At 40.9% G+C, this 17,158-nt stretch overlaps 1 protein-coding gene across 2 annotated transcripts in view; it reads left to right on the forward strand.

Moving 5' to 3' along the window:
- Positions 1 to 17,158, forward strand: part of KIAA1549L (KIAA1549 like) — a 148,907-nt gene that overhangs the window by 74,440 nt on the left and 57,309 nt on the right. For both annotated transcript variants that reach the window (XM_060275441.1, XM_060275442.1), the window contains 8 exons: positions 1,151 to 1,263; positions 5,597 to 5,816; positions 6,931 to 7,064; positions 9,455 to 9,617; positions 11,366 to 11,425; positions 13,073 to 13,224; positions 15,261 to 15,432; positions 16,315 to 16,478. In XM_060275441.1, the coding sequence (XP_060131424.1) occupies positions 1,151 to 1,263; positions 5,597 to 5,816; positions 6,931 to 7,064; positions 9,455 to 9,617; positions 11,366 to 11,425; positions 13,073 to 13,224; positions 15,261 to 15,432; positions 16,315 to 16,478 (1,178 nt within the window). The remainder of the gene's footprint in view (positions 1 to 1,150; positions 1,264 to 5,596; positions 5,817 to 6,930; positions 7,065 to 9,454; positions 9,618 to 11,365; positions 11,426 to 13,072; positions 13,225 to 15,260; positions 15,433 to 16,314; positions 16,479 to 17,158) is intronic.

The following is a 17,158-nucleotide window of genomic DNA, read 5'->3' on the forward strand; positions in this document are numbered from 1 at the left end:
AGTCCCAAAACATCTGGAGGGCCGAGTTTGGCGATGCCTGAGCTAGACTAATGGAGTTGATGATCTCTGTGTGGGATTAAACTGTGGAGTTCTGTCAGTGGAAGCCCTGCTGAAGAACTTCTGCTTATGAAATGGAGCTTCCCTTGTTGTTCCCCAATGCCCCTGAATTGGCTGAATAGCATGGGGAGGGGTGTGTGTGATCGTTCTGTCTGGAAAGCCAAAATATCTGTCCTGATGGAACGATCACCTTAGCGTAATGTTGAATTCCTCCCTCTGTTGTGTTACGTTACAAGAAATGCACGCATCTCTTGCTAGCCACATCGCTTGCTTTTATAGTCATAAAAATACTAGAACTGTTTGTGACTACTAAATGATGGCGAAGTTGATACAAAATGTAGTGGCTTGTTTCATTAGGGCAACAAAGCAGGGGATTTGTATTGAAGGATTTGTGTAGACTATTCAATGTGCAATCGAGTTAAGTTGCTTTACAGCAGGGATAGCTAACGTAGTGCCTCCCGGATGTTGCTGGACTCCAGCTCTCATTGTCTTTGACTATTTGCCATGCTGGCTGGGGCTGATGGCTGATCTAGAGGGTACCACATTGGCTGCTTCTGTTTTAAAGCATATTGGCACGTGCCCTCAGAAAACCCATGCTTTTCTGTCTGCCCACCCACTCTGCTACCAACACAGTTCCAATGTATGGATTTATTTTTAGGTACATTGTACAGGGAGGCTAATAATGCATACTGAAATTGTTTTTCTTTTCAAATCAACAGGAATGTTGATTTGCCTATTACGATCCGCTTTGCAAATTCTTCCAGACTAGTATCTCTGAGTCATATGTGTTAATATGGATCTGTAATGCTAAAATGCTTCTTTAATGTATCTCCAGATAATCCTTTACTGAAAAAAATGGTATGGTTATGACTCAGTGTGCCTGTGTGGGTTTTAAATAAGTAGCAACTAACTGTCTTCAGTTCCCAACAATAGCATTTCCTCGGCTTGAAGGTTTTGGTGCTAAGCATAAGTTCACTTCCAGACTGCAGCTGCTTCGTAGAGCCTATGTGAGCAGTCATTAGGCTTTTGAAAAGGATTATTAAGCAAATGAACAGAGGGTGCTTTTTAACTAATGTATAACTTTGCATTCTAGTTTTGTTTCTGAACACAAGAAGACTGCTGCTGAGCGACTCCTTAAAGCAGAATGTCACAAAAGGTCTCACCCAGGCATTGCGACGAGCTTTCAACCAAAATGTCAATGCTCAAGTAAGCAAATTTAGTCATTTTTTAAAATAATCAAATTAAGAGCAAAGGCCAAGGAGAGAATGGGAAATGTCTCCACTCACTGTTATAATTATTTCTCTGTTGCATTTCAGATTGCATTGTATTCCTAACACATGCATACAGATCTACTGTATACAAATAATCCATTGGCACTTTTTTCTTTAGAAAGTGGGGGCAATTGATGGAACTGTATTATGGGTAGAATTTTGTCTGAGTGGTGTCTTCCTTTCTTGTTGCCAGCTACTGTGATGCTATCTGTTGAGAGTGAGGAAAATAAAATTAAATACTGAGCACTAAATTCTAAAATGTGTGTGTGTGTGTGTGTGTGTGTGTGTGTGTGTGTGTGTGTGTTTCTGTCTGTCTGTCTGTCTGTCTGTCTGTGTCAACCCATTTCTCTTCTCCATCCCCATCAGTAGAAATTGGGCTTTTGGCAATTTGAAAATCACACACTTGGGACCATTTCTCAAGTGTGACTGAAAGAAATTTAATTTCTGCTATCATTATAGTTTTATAGCTTAAGCATTTAAAGGTTATATAATCTTATAATGCTTTGGTATGGAAAAGAAATTCTTTCTAGCTTAGCAGCATGACCCTGTGTGAGTTTGCTCAGAATAAGTTCCGTGGGACTTACTCATGAGTAAATGTGCATAGAAATACAACTTAGCTGTTGCATTTTCAACACCTGAGAACTGAAATTGATATACATAAATGGAAACATTCTATGCTGTCATCTAAACTGAATGTTTGAAAGGATGCGTTCTGTCACCCGTCCCTTCTCTTCTGGAGAGTATCTCTTTATTTGTGTAGGATTAGTATTGTGTGACTTGGATTTTTGGATTGCTGGTGGAATGTCTTTCTGTGCCACAGCCTTAAGCTGTATGTGAAAGTATGAGAGCGTATAATATTTCTATATGTCATTTACAGTCAGGTTTATGTCACTTGGAAGATAATATTTCTATACTTCTGCCATGAACAAGGAAGAAAAATGACTTTAATATCAATTTTCTTGCCCTGGTTAGGTTTATATTTCTCATTTTTCTTCAATATACCAGTTACCTGTAGAATTTATTTACTTGAATTTAAGGCTGTCCAGGGCATGAGCTTTTACTTGTTCTGATTGAAAAATGTTGCCATTTTGCAATGATGACAGCCTGTTTTATTGGAAAGTACAGCTCTTTTGAGTGGAATATATAAGAGTAATTCAAATGGGATGTGACTTCTAATTTATTTTAGGTATGATTGTCAGCTATCTTGTGGGAGTTGTCCAATGGCAGCAGGCCTCAAGGCATCAGAAATGAGGGAATTGGGAATAGTTTTGTTCTTAACAGCTTTTCCACAGCTTATCAAATAGCCTAGGAAGTTCAGTAAATGGCTGCCACTCCTGTTAGTCTATCCTCTAGCATGTATTATATATTAGTTTATTTGAAGCTTAATGTTTATTCTAACAGAAAACAATTTTGACTTTAAAAATGGGGTTGGGAGGGGAGGGAGATTTGAGGCACCTTGATCACTGTCCATCTTAATTACACGAAACTAAGAGTTGTCAGAGGGCAAGCACTGATGAAAATAGATCCCTAGAGACTGTAACAGTAACCCAATGAAAACACAATTTTAAAGATGTTTAACAATATTGTGTGTACAATTCCAAGGAAATTAAATATATTCATTTGTTTTATTTGTAACTGTGTTATGACACACAATTACTTCAGTATCCAATGAAATACAGCAAGAACGTTTCTAAAACCATCCTTAACAGCACAAACTTTTTAACTTGACAAAACTGTGATATCCATGTCTTGCCCACATTTCTTACTTTATTGCAAAATCCTGAATGAATGAAAGCAGCTTAACACGGTGTCAGAAGGCCAGCAATGAGGGGGGCAGTTTAATTTCTAAAGGGAGGAGTTCAAAAGTTGGGTCGTCATCTCGGAGAAGATCCTTTTCTGTGCTGGTGCAGAATTTACCTTACCCATAGGAGAAACCAGAAACAGAGCATCTCCCGCTGATCTCCAGGCATGGGTTGGCACAGACATGTTTATAGTATAAACATGGAGGAAGATAATGGAGCAGAGGCAAAATTTCAGGTTTGTTGTTCTTAACTGACAGATAATAAGGCAGGTTGTTGTGGAAAAAAGAAAAGGGTGTTTTATTCGTTGTATACATTTCTCTGCTGGATATCCAAGAGACTTTAGTTGCCAGATGGAAGGGACAACATTTGAGTGGCTTTATTCAGGAATATATTAATGTTCCGGGGCTCAGGTGGTGTGAATATGCTAATATTTCAACTTCTACCACAGAAAAAATTGTAAAGGAACAACGTATACGTAGGTGCTAAAGCTTATTTAATTCTGCACAGTTGTCTGTTTGGGTGAGGTGGGATTGGGAGAAAGCAGTTCTGTAGTTTTCCAAATTAGTGAGTGAAAAAAGTGGGTGAAATTCTTGGTTCTGATGAGAACTGTGGCTGCTGTTCAATCACAAAAGACCAAGGAGTCCATCAAGGGCCATGTGTGCTGGTAAGGATGCAGTAGGAGCACGACTAGTGTTGGCTTTACAACTGTTTCGGCACCAAGTGAAAACCTGCCTTTGTTGAGATGTTTGAAAGATGAGACGTTTGAAAGTTGGCCATTTTAAAGCTGGTTATTTTAGTCTGCTCCTTTTGTGTGTGTCATTTTGTGTGTGTGTGTGTGTGTGTGTGTGTGTGTGTGTGTGTGTGCTGTATTTCTGTATGTGAAAATGGGGCAATGTGGTTGTGGTTCTGTTTGCTCCTCATACATTTCCTCCTCTCCTCTCCTGGAATGCAAGCTCCTGGGTCCGATCTCTTCCTCTAGGGTATGGTCAATAGAACTAAGTAGCTAGCTTTTAATGTATATGGAAATAGCAAGTTTCATTCCACCAGGGCGCAGAAGCTGATACAAATTCCATTAATATATTACCTAACAAAGAATAATGAAACAATTTACAAAGCCAGGGCAAAGCCAACATCATCCATGTAACTTGGAGTTCTTTCAGAAAATCTTGTTGATGTTTTCAGATTGTTTAGTGAACTATGAGAGAGGTGACCACAAGGCTTGGGATGTTCCTGTGTATAAGCCAGCATCAAGGCTAGTTGCAACAAATGGGAACAAATTTAGAGGTCACGGGTACAAGTGCAGTGGGCACTTTAGATTTTGCACTTGTTCTTTAGTTATTAATTAAACTTTTTTTTTAGTTGCTCATCATTTTACATACAGTACAGGGATGTTTGTTTGAATTGCATGTGTGTAAATGATTACTATTTTAAAAGTGGGCTAGAATAAATGGTAGATTAGATCAAAGGTTGAGGAATAGTCAACATTATTTGATTTCTATACCACTTAACATATTAAAAATATACCGTAGCTAAGCGGTATACGGAAAATCGAAGCAACAATAGACAACTGAAACAAAATACTACAAGAATGGGGATGCGGGTGGTGCTGTGGTCTAAACCACTGAGCCTTTTGGGCTTGCCGATCAGAAGGTTGATGGTTCAAATCCGTGCAACAGTGGTGAACTCCCGTTGCTCTGTCCCAGCTTCTGCCAACCTAACAGTTCAAAAGCATACCAGTGCAAGTAGATAAATAGGTACCGCTGTGGCGGGAAGGTAAATGGCGTTTCTGTGTGCTCTGGCTTCCATCAAGGTGTTCTGTTGTGCCAGAAGCAGTTTAGTCATGCTGGCCACATGACCCAGAAATCTGTCTGTGGACAAACCCTGGCTCCTGAAGTGAGATGAGCGCTGTACCCCATAGTCGCCTATAACTGGACTTAACTGTCCAGGAATCCTTTATCATTATCAGTTCATTTTCCTTCTGACACACCCTCCCTCTCAGCTTCTGGATTCTCACCCAGGGTCCAAACAAACTCAGACCACCCACAAAAGTATCACATTGAGAAAAGCTCCTGATCTCTCACTCTAGATAGGCTTTTTATGGGCAAGTCCAAGGTAGATGGCATTTCCTGAGGCTGTCCACAGTTGTGCCCCATTCAACTGCACTCTCCATACCCAGTACAGCAGATTTGTTGATTTTCCCAGGGGGTTCAGTGGATAGGAAAAGGACCTCCCTCTACTCGCCCCCCCCGTCCTTTCCTCCTCCAGCCATCTATGTATTCTTAGTTACTTTTGTGGAGCAGGATATGCAGGGCTAAGTTTAGGTTTAAATTTCACTATTCATTTATGCAGCTCTTTCTGAGGTTCTCAATTCTCAACTCTAAATAGCCTGGCTTAAATTGATTAGTCTTGAGAAAGAAAGGTATGTGACATTCAGATGCATGCTATTTTTCTGTGTGCTTTTTTCAGGTTGAAGTTCTGGAACAGTCAAACAATGTGACAGTTGGTTACTATGTAACTCACGAGAGTCTGGTTTTTGTACCTGCTGTGGTTATCGAAATGTTAATTGCATATGGTGTGAGCAATGCCACCTTGGATATTAAGCAACATGTGCCAAATCTTCATTCTGTTGCTGTATTAGCCTTGCCATGGGACCCACTGCCAGCTTACCACTTTCAGCTGAAAACAGGCAAGTCATAAACACGCAGTTTTGTATAAATCCCTACCGTAAGTGTCCCGGTATCAGCAAAAGTATTGTTTGGATTCAACGGGGATAAAATAATCCAAGATGTCACTTGATGAAATGAATCTTAGTTGATTAATCGTAAGAGGTTTAATAAAATTTGCTGAAATTTATGCATGAAATAAGAGGTCTCAAGCAGTAGCACACTTTGCCTTTGTATGCATCAAAGCATTTTAATTGAAGCATTCCTTATTGTGTGAGAGCGAAGAGGGAACAACTCTCTTTAAATGGTGCTTGCCACCTATGGTCATTAATAATGTATTAATGCTGTCAGATTTCAGTATTTTTCTAGCTGATCATGAGTTTTCAGCCACACACTTATCAATGTGAGCCTTCCCTTCACACTTTATGGCAGGGGTAGGCAACCTGCAGCCCACAGCTTAATTAAGTCCAGCAGTGCTCCATTTGGCCCATGAGGCTGTTTCTCCCTAATCATGCCTACCTGAATCACACCTTACATCAGGCACCCCCAAACATCGGCCCTCCAGATGTTTTGGACTACAATTCCCATCTTCCCCAACCACTGGTCCTGTTAGCTAGGGATCATGGGAGTTGTAGGCCAAAACATCTGGAGGGGATGCCTGCCTTACATTATATATGATGTCAGGTATAGGGCAGGTGGAGACATGGTTGCAAGGGCACAATCAGGAGCCTTAAAAAGCAAACCCAATCAGGCACTGGGGAAGGAGGCTTGCTCTCACTGTCAGTCACCAGGGATTGATAATGGGAAGGAATTAACTACACCAGGGCTGGTGTAGCTAAGGGCCTGTCTTTGGACAAGTTGAGAGAATGAAATGGCTTAAGATCCTTCAGACCCAGTTGCTGGGAACATGCTTTCTATGGCCAAAACCAGGAATCCACACGGGTGGAAGAATCAACCCATTGTCTGAAATGGACTAAAAAAGGGAAAATAACTTATTATGAAAAGGCTACCACACCCACCTCCTGCCCTGACTGCCCTAAGGACCTCTTCCCTCTTCCCTTCATATGCAGGATTGGTCTATCCAAAAGCGAAATAATGTATTTATATTCACTAAACACTTGGCTATTCTTCATCTAGAACTGCAGTTTGTGGGTCAATCTGACAACATACAGTCATGCAGATTTATTCAGACCATGGAACAAAGATTGCAGAAAGCATTTCAGGATGCTGAGAGAAAGGTCTTGAACACCAGTAGCAAGTTAACTGTTCAGGTAATATTCTTTAACTTTATTAGTCACCTTTTATGGGTTATGCCTGTAATACTTTGCAAAACTTTTATTAAACATGTTGTTATTGTTATAACTTCACAGCCAATATGAAAATATTTTATATTTGTTATTTTGTTAATAGCTCAATGATTCTTATGGCTGCATCTTCTGCAGCTGGTGTATAAACAAGCCCAACGTTTATCATCTGTACTTTTTTTTTTTTTGCAGAACCAGACATTAAATTGTAAACCTTACAGATTAAGTTAATTTTATAAAGAACATAATGTGAAATGGAATGGGTCTTGTTTACTCACGTTAATAAAGATATTTATTTTCCAGAAGTTGAAAGGCACAATTATAAGTAGTCATATTGGCCCCACTCAACTATAGCACATATATATGCAGTTTTTTTAATGCAACAAGGATTGTATACATGCCAACTGGCTTCTACCTCTATCATTCTAAATGGAAATTATATCAGGATAAAGCAGCATTGTAAACTGTTGTTCATTTATCAGAAATGTCTGTTCCATGTCAATATGTCCCGACCAGCTTTTCCGTTTGATATGCCATTTCATAATTACATGAGATTGCCCTACGTTTCTTAGCTCTTTAGAAAGCACTGGCACTGCAGATAAGTGGCCAAATAATAACATGATTTTTAAAGAGAGTCCTAACCTCACCTGCATACCAGACATGCACAGCTTGTGTCCTACAATAATCAAAATCAGGAGGACCCTGGTATGCTGTGCTATGTGGCTGGTATGTTTTATTGGTAGGTTATAAACAGAACAGAACTGGACGATACATTAGAATGAGCAAGAAGAGATGCAGCAATAGATCAGGGAGAAATTGTTTTCAACTATGCCAGCAGAAAAAAATAGCTTTAAGGTTTATAAGTGGGTGCTTGTACCATTTTGCCATGGACTGGAATGGAGTAAATGGCTTCTTGGTATCATAGTGGAAACAGACTTGCCTTTAAAGTTCACTAAATCTATTTTAGTTTCTTGATTAAAGATTGTATTCAATAAAATTTTTGCTCTAGTGCAAGGATTAGCCCCAGTACAACAGGATCTGCCCCCCCCCTGCATGTGCCCTGCACTATCTTCAGATCTGCTCTGGGGGGTTGGGGGAACCCCCAGGACAGATTTAGGGACTTCTGGGAGGAGATGATGGGCGGATGGAATGTTCCCTTTAGCTACGTTGAATACGACCCTATGTGTCTGTGTACTTTCATTTATGTACAGTGCCTAGTATATTTTGGCCCTTTTTTCAAATAACAAAGGTGAAGAAGAGTAATTCTTGCTCTTTTGCTTTTCCTATGAACATCAAAAAAGATGGAAGCTTTGTCTGCCTAGATATTTGCCGCAGGTCAGTGCAAATTGAATGCACGTGCATTTGACCTGAGTAACCTGCTCTGTAAGCATCCGGGGATCTGTGTGGGCATGGCATTGCCTTGTTGAAAATGGCACTGGTCTGAAGACAGGCACGTTTTCTCCACCTCGACTTATGGCACCAGAAATTTGTGTTGATGAAAGTCCCCTACATGGAATATTGTGACTCACCCATGCATGGAACATGTTGTGTCCTTCTTACCTCGCCTGCCCTGTCCCTCTTCCACTTTTTTCTCAACTTGACTCAGTTTAAACGATTAATTTTTTCAGGGTTTCTCTACCTCCCGTGCCCCACTTACGGTTTGCACAGTTGCGCAACCCTTTAATAAAAGATGGGATCCCAATGCAATGAATGTTCAGAATATTGGAAGGGAGCAGAACTTTGCATACCAGAAATGCAACCAAACCTGTGCATACCTGCAAACACATCAGCACTTTCTAAGTAAGATATAGGATGTGCTTCTAAGACAGGAAGAAGCATGCAACAAACATGCTGTAAGCAAGAAGCAATGCAGATGTGCCTTTAATTCTTGTCCATAGAATATAGGCAAGTGCTTCTAATTTGATGTTTTAGGTCAAAGCTATAGTTGAGGAAGGTACCTTTCCCCCCAATACAACCCTGTAATGAGCATGGCGCACAGCCCATACTTGTCCTATGCCTATCCTTACCAGACATGTGGACTGGTTGTACATATGGAATACAGAGTTGTAGGATTATGCTGGTTCTGAATGGTGAAACAGCACCTTCTGAAATGAAAACTATCTGAGTTAGCCCTCCTTTGTCCTGGAGTGGAAATACTCTTTTTCTTCTTAGCTGCTTCTGTAACAAAGCTGGATAGTCTAGCCAAGGAGTTAAGACACCCACGAGCATGTGTGTTTAACAGTGACAGCATGATTAACATTTTTCTTTGCCATGTGCACTAATGTAATAATATGCAGGAAAAAAAGTTATGTCAAAATGAAGCTACCGGCTGTTTCTCCGCTTTGGTCTTGTTTCAGATACTGAGCACATCAAATGTTTCTCAGGCTGTAACTCTCTTTTATGTGGTGAAAAATGAAAGCACAGTCTTAAATGGCACCGTGTCGAGCTACCTTCTCAATCATCTTTCAGCAGAATTGGTGGGATTCTATCTCACCTACCCACCCCTGAATATTGCTGAAGGTAAGCCTGCAAAGTGATCGAATTATTTGCATTCTTTCGGTGTTCGTTAGTCAAGACTTTAAAAAACATTCCCATTGGAAGTTAAGCACCACAGCCTTTTCTGCTCCAAATATTTCTACTGTGTAACAAGTGGTTCCTATATCCATCTAGACCAGGGGTCAGCAACCTAAGGCCCATGGGGGTTGTTTAACCGGCCCATGGACCCCCGCTGCCCGCTCGGTCGGCTCCCGTGCGCCGTGGGGACAGAGTGGGGACAGCCTTCCGTGACGCTGGCCGGCTTCCCTGCAGCCAATGGGAAGCTGCGCACTCCTCCTCCACACTGGAATCAGCGCCGGAAATAGCGTTTGTGTGTGTGTGTGTGTGCGCACACACACACCGGCCCACCACGGCGTCTGCGAGACCGTGAACTGGCCCAAGCCACAAAAACTTTGCCAACCGATCTAGACTATGATGCTTCCTTTCTTAAAAGAAGCCCAGATCAGGAAAAAAAGTAAAAAACCATGGTTGAAGTGCACCTCAGAAGGAAAACAGCTGGTTCCTCATATTGTTATGAACCACCAATATAGAGTATTTTGTGATATTAGCTCTTCATTAAATGACTGACTTTTTTGGTGGACTGTGTCTGTGGACAAGATTTTCTTTAAAGCAGTGAACAGAATTAAAAACCTAGGGTAGGGATCTGAAAAAAATGCTGCACCGTGCTTCTTACAACAAAATAAAATCCTGTGCAGTACATGGATGGTAAAGATGTGAAAGCCATGTTGCCAACAAAAATAAGTGACTTAAAATGCCAGGTGGACAGCCATCCACTGTACACCAGAGGTCCAGTTTTCTGATTCTGACCCCTAAAAATAAGGAGATGCTAGATGGAATTGTGAGGTGAAGGCCATGACTGTTTCACTACATACAGAAGACAACTAACTGGGTAAGGGAGCCCATAATACCATTCTACAAAGAATTCACAATTAAGCAATAAGATGACTTGGGGTAATGAAGAAGGGAACACAAACATAAAGGCAAACATTTTTTAAAAGGACCACTCTTGATGCTCATATATACATTTTTTCCCTTTACCTCATGTTTGCAGTGGAAATATGCAATAGGCTGTCAGGATGAGCTTGCAAAGTTTTCTTCTATAAAAGCAGTTTGAGGATGGATACATCTTGTAATTCAGCCTCTAGGCTGAACTGAACCCTTCTGACTGCTATTTATTCTCTCTGATAGCTATATTTCCACGACTTTAAAGATCCAGTGTCTTCCTAGATGAAAAGCTGACAAAAGTGTATTGTGAAATGAGTGTTAAATCACCATTTGAAGAAAATAATCATTCATGATCCTACTTTGATTTGCTTACCCCCTCACTGGTTAGCAGTTTCACGAAACATTCATCTGAAGCTTCTTGTGTGAATCTTGTGTATATCAGTCTAACCCTTGGTGATCCAAGATCCATAGTCCAGCCAAAACAACAGAGTGATGGATATGTATTCAGAAGTTCCTGGGCTTGCTTTGTAAAACCAGAGCTGCTAGGGCTGAAGCCTGCCTTCACACTGTTCTTACACTTGTGACGCTGCAAGTCCTGCCCTGTAATTTCAGGAACACAAAACCTAGTTGCAGTTAATCATAGTGAATAGGAACTGGGAACATAATCATTCTTTGTTTATTGATGTTCTCTTTATAGTTCTAAAAATCAGGTTTTGTAAATGTGACATAAATTTTGTATATAATTCTATTCTTCTTTTGTTTCAAAGCTTTGGAATATCCAAATCTAGACACTTCAGAAGCAACTAGAGACTACTGGGTTATTACAGGTAAATGTTTGCTTTTTTTTTTAAAGGAAAACTTCCCACCACTCTCTTTTCAATGATTTATTCTGAATTATGAGAAAATGTTCCACCCTGAATTCTATTATTATGAAAAGGGGTTTAAAAAAACAAACCCCTGAAAATTTGGGATTTTCAGTGGCTCACAGCTTCTATAGTTGCTGTGTGTTCTTTGAAGCGCTCATAGAATTGTAGAGTTGGAAGGGACCCCCAGGGTCACCTCGTCCAACGCCCTGCAATGCAGGAATGCTGCCCACAGCTGTCCCTAGGTGGGCTCAAACCACCAATCTTCTGGTTAACAGGAAAGACGCACTGATGAGCAGGTCTGCTGCCAGCTTGTAGGAATGCCTGCTGGTGGTCTCATGTTATGCTGCTTTATGTGTATATTTCTAATTGAAGCAAATATTGTAGCATCTCTCCTCCAAGGGGAACCAAAAACTGCAACCCCGCCACCACCACCAACAACTTGGAAATTGTGTAGGTATTGTGCAGCAATAGGGCTTTATTTTGCATCTATTTGGCACTATTTATATAGTAATGCTGAGGTTTATTGGGTAAAGGAATCAAAATTGGCTCTGCAGCACCTGCCCCACTTGGAAAACATTCCTTTAGGCTAGAACTACGTCCATAGAGAGTATTTCTTGGTTCCACAAGTTAAAATAGACACTGTACTTTGTAATGGAGCCTGATTAGCTTTGTCTTTTCCATGCACCAGCATGAATTCAGGCCATTTCTACGAGGGCCAAGTGTTTCCTATGCTCTTATGACTCTTACGACCAACCATACTTGAATCCTAGTACCACAACTGCATTCTCTTCAGGATTCCACTTCCATTTCCGTGGCCCATTGTGGATTTTTGCCTCTCACCTGTCTTGTAGAGACAGTTTCCTCTGCCCCAGTTCTTTTGCTCTTTTTCCTATCTCATATTGATTGCCAACCTGGCCACCTCTAGGTGGGGGCTGGAGTTGCAATCCAAAATATCTTGGGGAGCGCCAGGTTGGCAAAGGCTGATCTAGGAGGTACAGCAGCCTGTGAGTGCTCTCATTTCCAAACATTTCCCATTCTTTGGAGGTCTGCTGTTTTGCATACAGTAATGCAATAGTTCACTTTGGCTCCAATTCATCTCTCAGTGTGTGTACACGCATGCATGCACATAAGTGGACGTGCATATACTTTCTGGAAACTAATTTCACCATTGGTGAAGAACAGTGCTTAATGAGAAAATGTTTAAGGCAGGGATATGTCAATAACCCACACAATTCACAGGAGTTTAGAAAGCAGGAGGAGACCAGCTGATCAGAAGCAAAGGGGGTTGTGCTGTGGAATGAAAAGTTAGGTTAAGTATTTAGAGGGGGGGAACTTCTATCTGTAAGAGCAGCTCAATAATGGAATAAGCTGCCCTATGGGGCGAACTTATGGAACTAGCCTGCTTGGCAGTTTTAAGGGAAAAAAAACTGTTTCACTGGCAGTCTGCAGGTTTAGGATAACCAGTCTTTGAAAAGGAGGTTGGATTAGGTGACCCAATTTGTTTTCCTCAGCTCCATAGCTGTACATGTCCCTGCAGCTCTGATGTTGTTATATCTTTAATCAGTTGCTACAGAATTTCCTCTCTCCCCCCCCCCATGACTTTCACAGTTATACAGGGAGTTGACATTACATTGCTGGGGGTGAATAATCAGAGTTTTGCAAGACTAATGGAGCAGCGTTTAGCACCACTCTTCATGATGTCCCATCAACAAGGAAGACGATTTAAAAGAGCCACTACAGTTGGCAGCTATACTGTGCAGGTGGGTGCTAAGACCATCCTCCCCCCCAAGCCCCCCCCCACATACTTTGCTGGTGTTTTTAACTTGCTGTTACAATCTGTAGGTAACATGTTTGTGTATAATCTAGAAGCCACTTGGAGGGATGCTGTGAAAAGTTTAAAATGAAACAAGCAAATGTTTTTTAACTTACTTCTGTATAAATTACAAAATTATTTCACAAATAATTATTTGCTTCCCCCTCTTCTAATCAAGAGTGATATTGAATTAGGTAACACTTTTATCTGCGCCAGATCCACTGAAGATTTGTAATGTGACAATATGGAATACTGAAATGGCCTTTAAATTTGGTTGTAGCTGTTTAAGTCATGCTCAGGGTAGACCCATTAAAACCAGTGGGCTTAAATTATTTAAATCTAGTAGGATCATAGGGTCTCAGTCTTACACTGGCACAGTTCATTGGTCCATCTAGCTCAATATTGTCTGCAACGGATTGGCCCCAGGATGGAAGATTTTTTACACCCTGGATTAGAAAGAGTTAATCCACCTCCAGCTTAACTAACAGCACATCTTTAGGAGGCGGGAAGGTGCCCGGTTTAAAAAGGAGGGAATAACCGTTTTGGCAGTTGGGAAGAGGGAGAGTGGGAGCTTGGTGACGAAGAGGGAAGAAGAAGGGTGTGGGGCCAGGATAGTGGTGGTTTAGGTTAGGCTTAGGATAACTTGAAGTTAAAGTCTGACAGAGTTAATGTATAACTGTAACTAAGCTGGTAAACTTATGCATCGTTAAGAAAAGAAAAACCTATGTTCTCAAGAAAATTAAATTCATCTTCTTTTTGTGCTAAAGAGTATCATCTTTGTCATTCCAGCAGTGTATTAAAACTCAGAGGTGGAGACTCAGAAAAGCGTAAAACTTACCTAAGGAAAAGGGGATAATTTGTGTCCTAGAGTCACACAGGAAGGGCAGTATGGTGAAAACTTAGAGTGCCACAAGTTTGCCAGGGTGATATGGCAGTGGGGATCTGAGTTGAGGGAGTCCCTGTTCTGTAGGCAAGAGGTTGTTCATTCAAATAGCCCTGAGTGTTGATGAGATCAGGCCACGAAAGCTGGAATTAGACTCTCTTTACTGAGAAGCCCAGAACTGAGGGGTTTATTTTAAGGCGTAAGGAATTGAGTGGGGATTGCTTTACCCCGTACCCTTTCATCTCATAATATATTGGCAATGTCGGCAAGGGGGTTCATCACATTGTCTACACTGACTGGCAGTGGCCAGATCAGGGTTTCAGGTAGGGGTGTCTCCCAAAAACACCTTGGAGATGTTGGGGGTTAAATTTGCAACTTTCTCAGGAAAGGCAGACACTTTCCCACCTGAGCTACCCATATCCTAATTCATTGGTTTCAAGGGCCTTCTCTGAGTATGACTTAGTAGGATGCAACCCATTGTCTGTACCAGATTGTAACCAATGGCTTGGGTTTTCCCCCTTTCCATTTTCTGTGCTGGCAATGATTGTGTAAAGGAGCTGGAGAACTAGGCTGAGTACCTCACTATTTGGTATGTGTACTCAAGGCCACAAAGTGCCATTTAGTGGCTGTTTTAGACACCACTGGGCAGGAGGGGACAAAGCTGTGGAACTGACATCCCAGCAGTGACACCACTGTCTCTTATGTGGATGGTAGGGGACTGCCACTCTTGCTACTGGGTTAATTATCAGTGGGGCAGTATTCCTGAACCCAATGTGTCATTGAGCAGAGTTTGTGTCATTGAGCAGAGTTTGCCAGAGGGAGAAGCAAGGCACCCAGAGGGTGGAAATGTGGAAGAAGTGTTGGCTACCGAGCAAACCTGTGGGGTATAAACAGGTTCTCATTGACATGGTTTTTATGCTTCTGCTCGAAATATTTCCCCTTTGAACATTTATGTATACTGCTATTTCAATTGAAAACGTAGATCTAATTTATCAGTCTATTTCTATGCTAATATTATCTGTCTCGTCATAGAAGTGAGTTTATGCTATAAATGAGATTTCTGCCCCCTCCCCCTTTGTCTTTCTCTCTTGCTTGATAAGATGGTAAAAATGCAGCGAATTCCAGGTCCTAAGGAGCCTGCTGAATTGACCTATTATACTATATACAATGGGAAACCTTTGTTGGGCACTACAGCTGCCAAAATTTTGAGCACTGTTGATTCACAGAGGATGGCCTTGACACTGGGATATGTCGTTCAAGTACAAGCTGATCGTAAGGAATCTTTGCTTTGCTTTCAGATAATTTATCATAATTATTATGATTTCCTATTACTGTATAATAAAATCAGCATGGAGCATCCCATATGGTGGCCTATCTACTTTGGTCAGTAACTCTTGTAAATGCTGATTACCTATGTTTTTCTCTGAATACTTATGTGCTTTATTAATATGTACCTTAAATGATAACAGAGCTCTCTGGAGATATATATAATAGCTAGGATCATCATCTACTCTAACTGACTCTTCGGTGTTAAGAACTAGAGCTGAAGGCACGATTTTAAAATAATACCCCTTCTTTGCTTTTCATGGCAGCCAGAATGTAGAACTTAAAAGAGATATGTGCTGCTTTAGAATTGTTTCTCTATAGGCTGGTAGGAAACCATGTTCTCTGAAAGTCTACAAAGGCATTTGAGGTAATATCCCAACCTTGACCACCTACTGCTTCATCGTCATTATTTTACTTTACATAGTGAATGTAAAATATGAACTGGGTTAGAAGTCTTGATCTGTACGCAGTCTGCTCTGATTCCCACCCCCAATAACCAGGATCAATATGTGATCCACCATTGAACTCTAGCTTTGCCCCTAAGTGACGTTGCTCTGATACCTGAGAAACACGGTATTTCTCCCATAATAGGGGTGAACAAGTCACTCTCTGCACCCTTTTTCACCATAGCTAATAGTAATGGTTGTCCTCCATAGGTTGTGGTAGAGCACAATTCACATGCTTGAACAGTTGGGGAAAATATCTGCCTGCGTGAGACTTTCTGAGAGCTCCTGCCAAGAGCAAACAGTACTGTACTGGACTTGCTGGTCTGACTCATTATAAGATTGCTTTATAAGTTTACTTTTTCTCCTCCTTGATTATATACAGCTGTGGTGAAAAACCCACCCAACAATCTATGGATCATTGCTGCAGTGTTGGCTCCCATTGCTGTGGTTACAGTCATCATCATCATTATCACGGCAGTTCTGTGCAGGAAGAACAAAAATGACTTCAAGGGAGACACCATGATGAACTTGCCACAGAGAGCCAAAGTAAGTAATTTTCATCCCAGGGTCAGGAATGGGAATTTCTTCTTCATTGTTACATTCACCATCATTCTGTATTTGAAAAACAAGATTGTGCTCTCTTTGGACAGAGTTTACTAAACCAGTAAGACAATAAATACTCTGTGCTCAGAGACAGAATGAAGCCATTCCCATTTATAGGCTCCTGTCCAAGTGCAAGGCAATCTTTATAGTGATCCTTTATGTAAAACGGAGGAAGTACTAGCTGCTTAATGTGTCTTCAAAATAACCTTAAAACCCCCTCTTTTTTCAACAGGTTGAGCAGGCATTATTGGGAGGAGGGTTAGAAGGAAACACAGAATAGAATACGTGATTCACAGCAATATGTTTCCTGATAACTGCTGCTATTCAGTTCTTTTTGCCAGGGAGTCTAAAAAGGCGTTATCAGGTGTTTGAAACACTCTATTAACTTACTAGTGCCTCATGACCATAATAGAACAGCATGGTTGAAATGAGATAATAGATATTCACCAGTTGTGCCTGCATGCCGAAGAAAGAAACGATCTAGCTCTACCAGATCAAAGAGGTGAATAAAATTTCCTGATCAATATCAATCACTAATTCTAAGTTTTGTAGACATTTTTATTCTAGATACTAGGTACTAGTCATATCTAAAAGGAAAAGCAAGACAATCATTTAAGAAAAAT

Source organism: Zootoca vivipara, chromosome 1 (genome assembly GCF_963506605.1).
Source record: "Zootoca vivipara chromosome 1, rZooViv1.1, whole genome shotgun sequence".
NCBI classification, from domain to species: domain Eukaryota; kingdom Metazoa; phylum Chordata; class Lepidosauria; order Squamata; family Lacertidae; genus Zootoca; species Zootoca vivipara.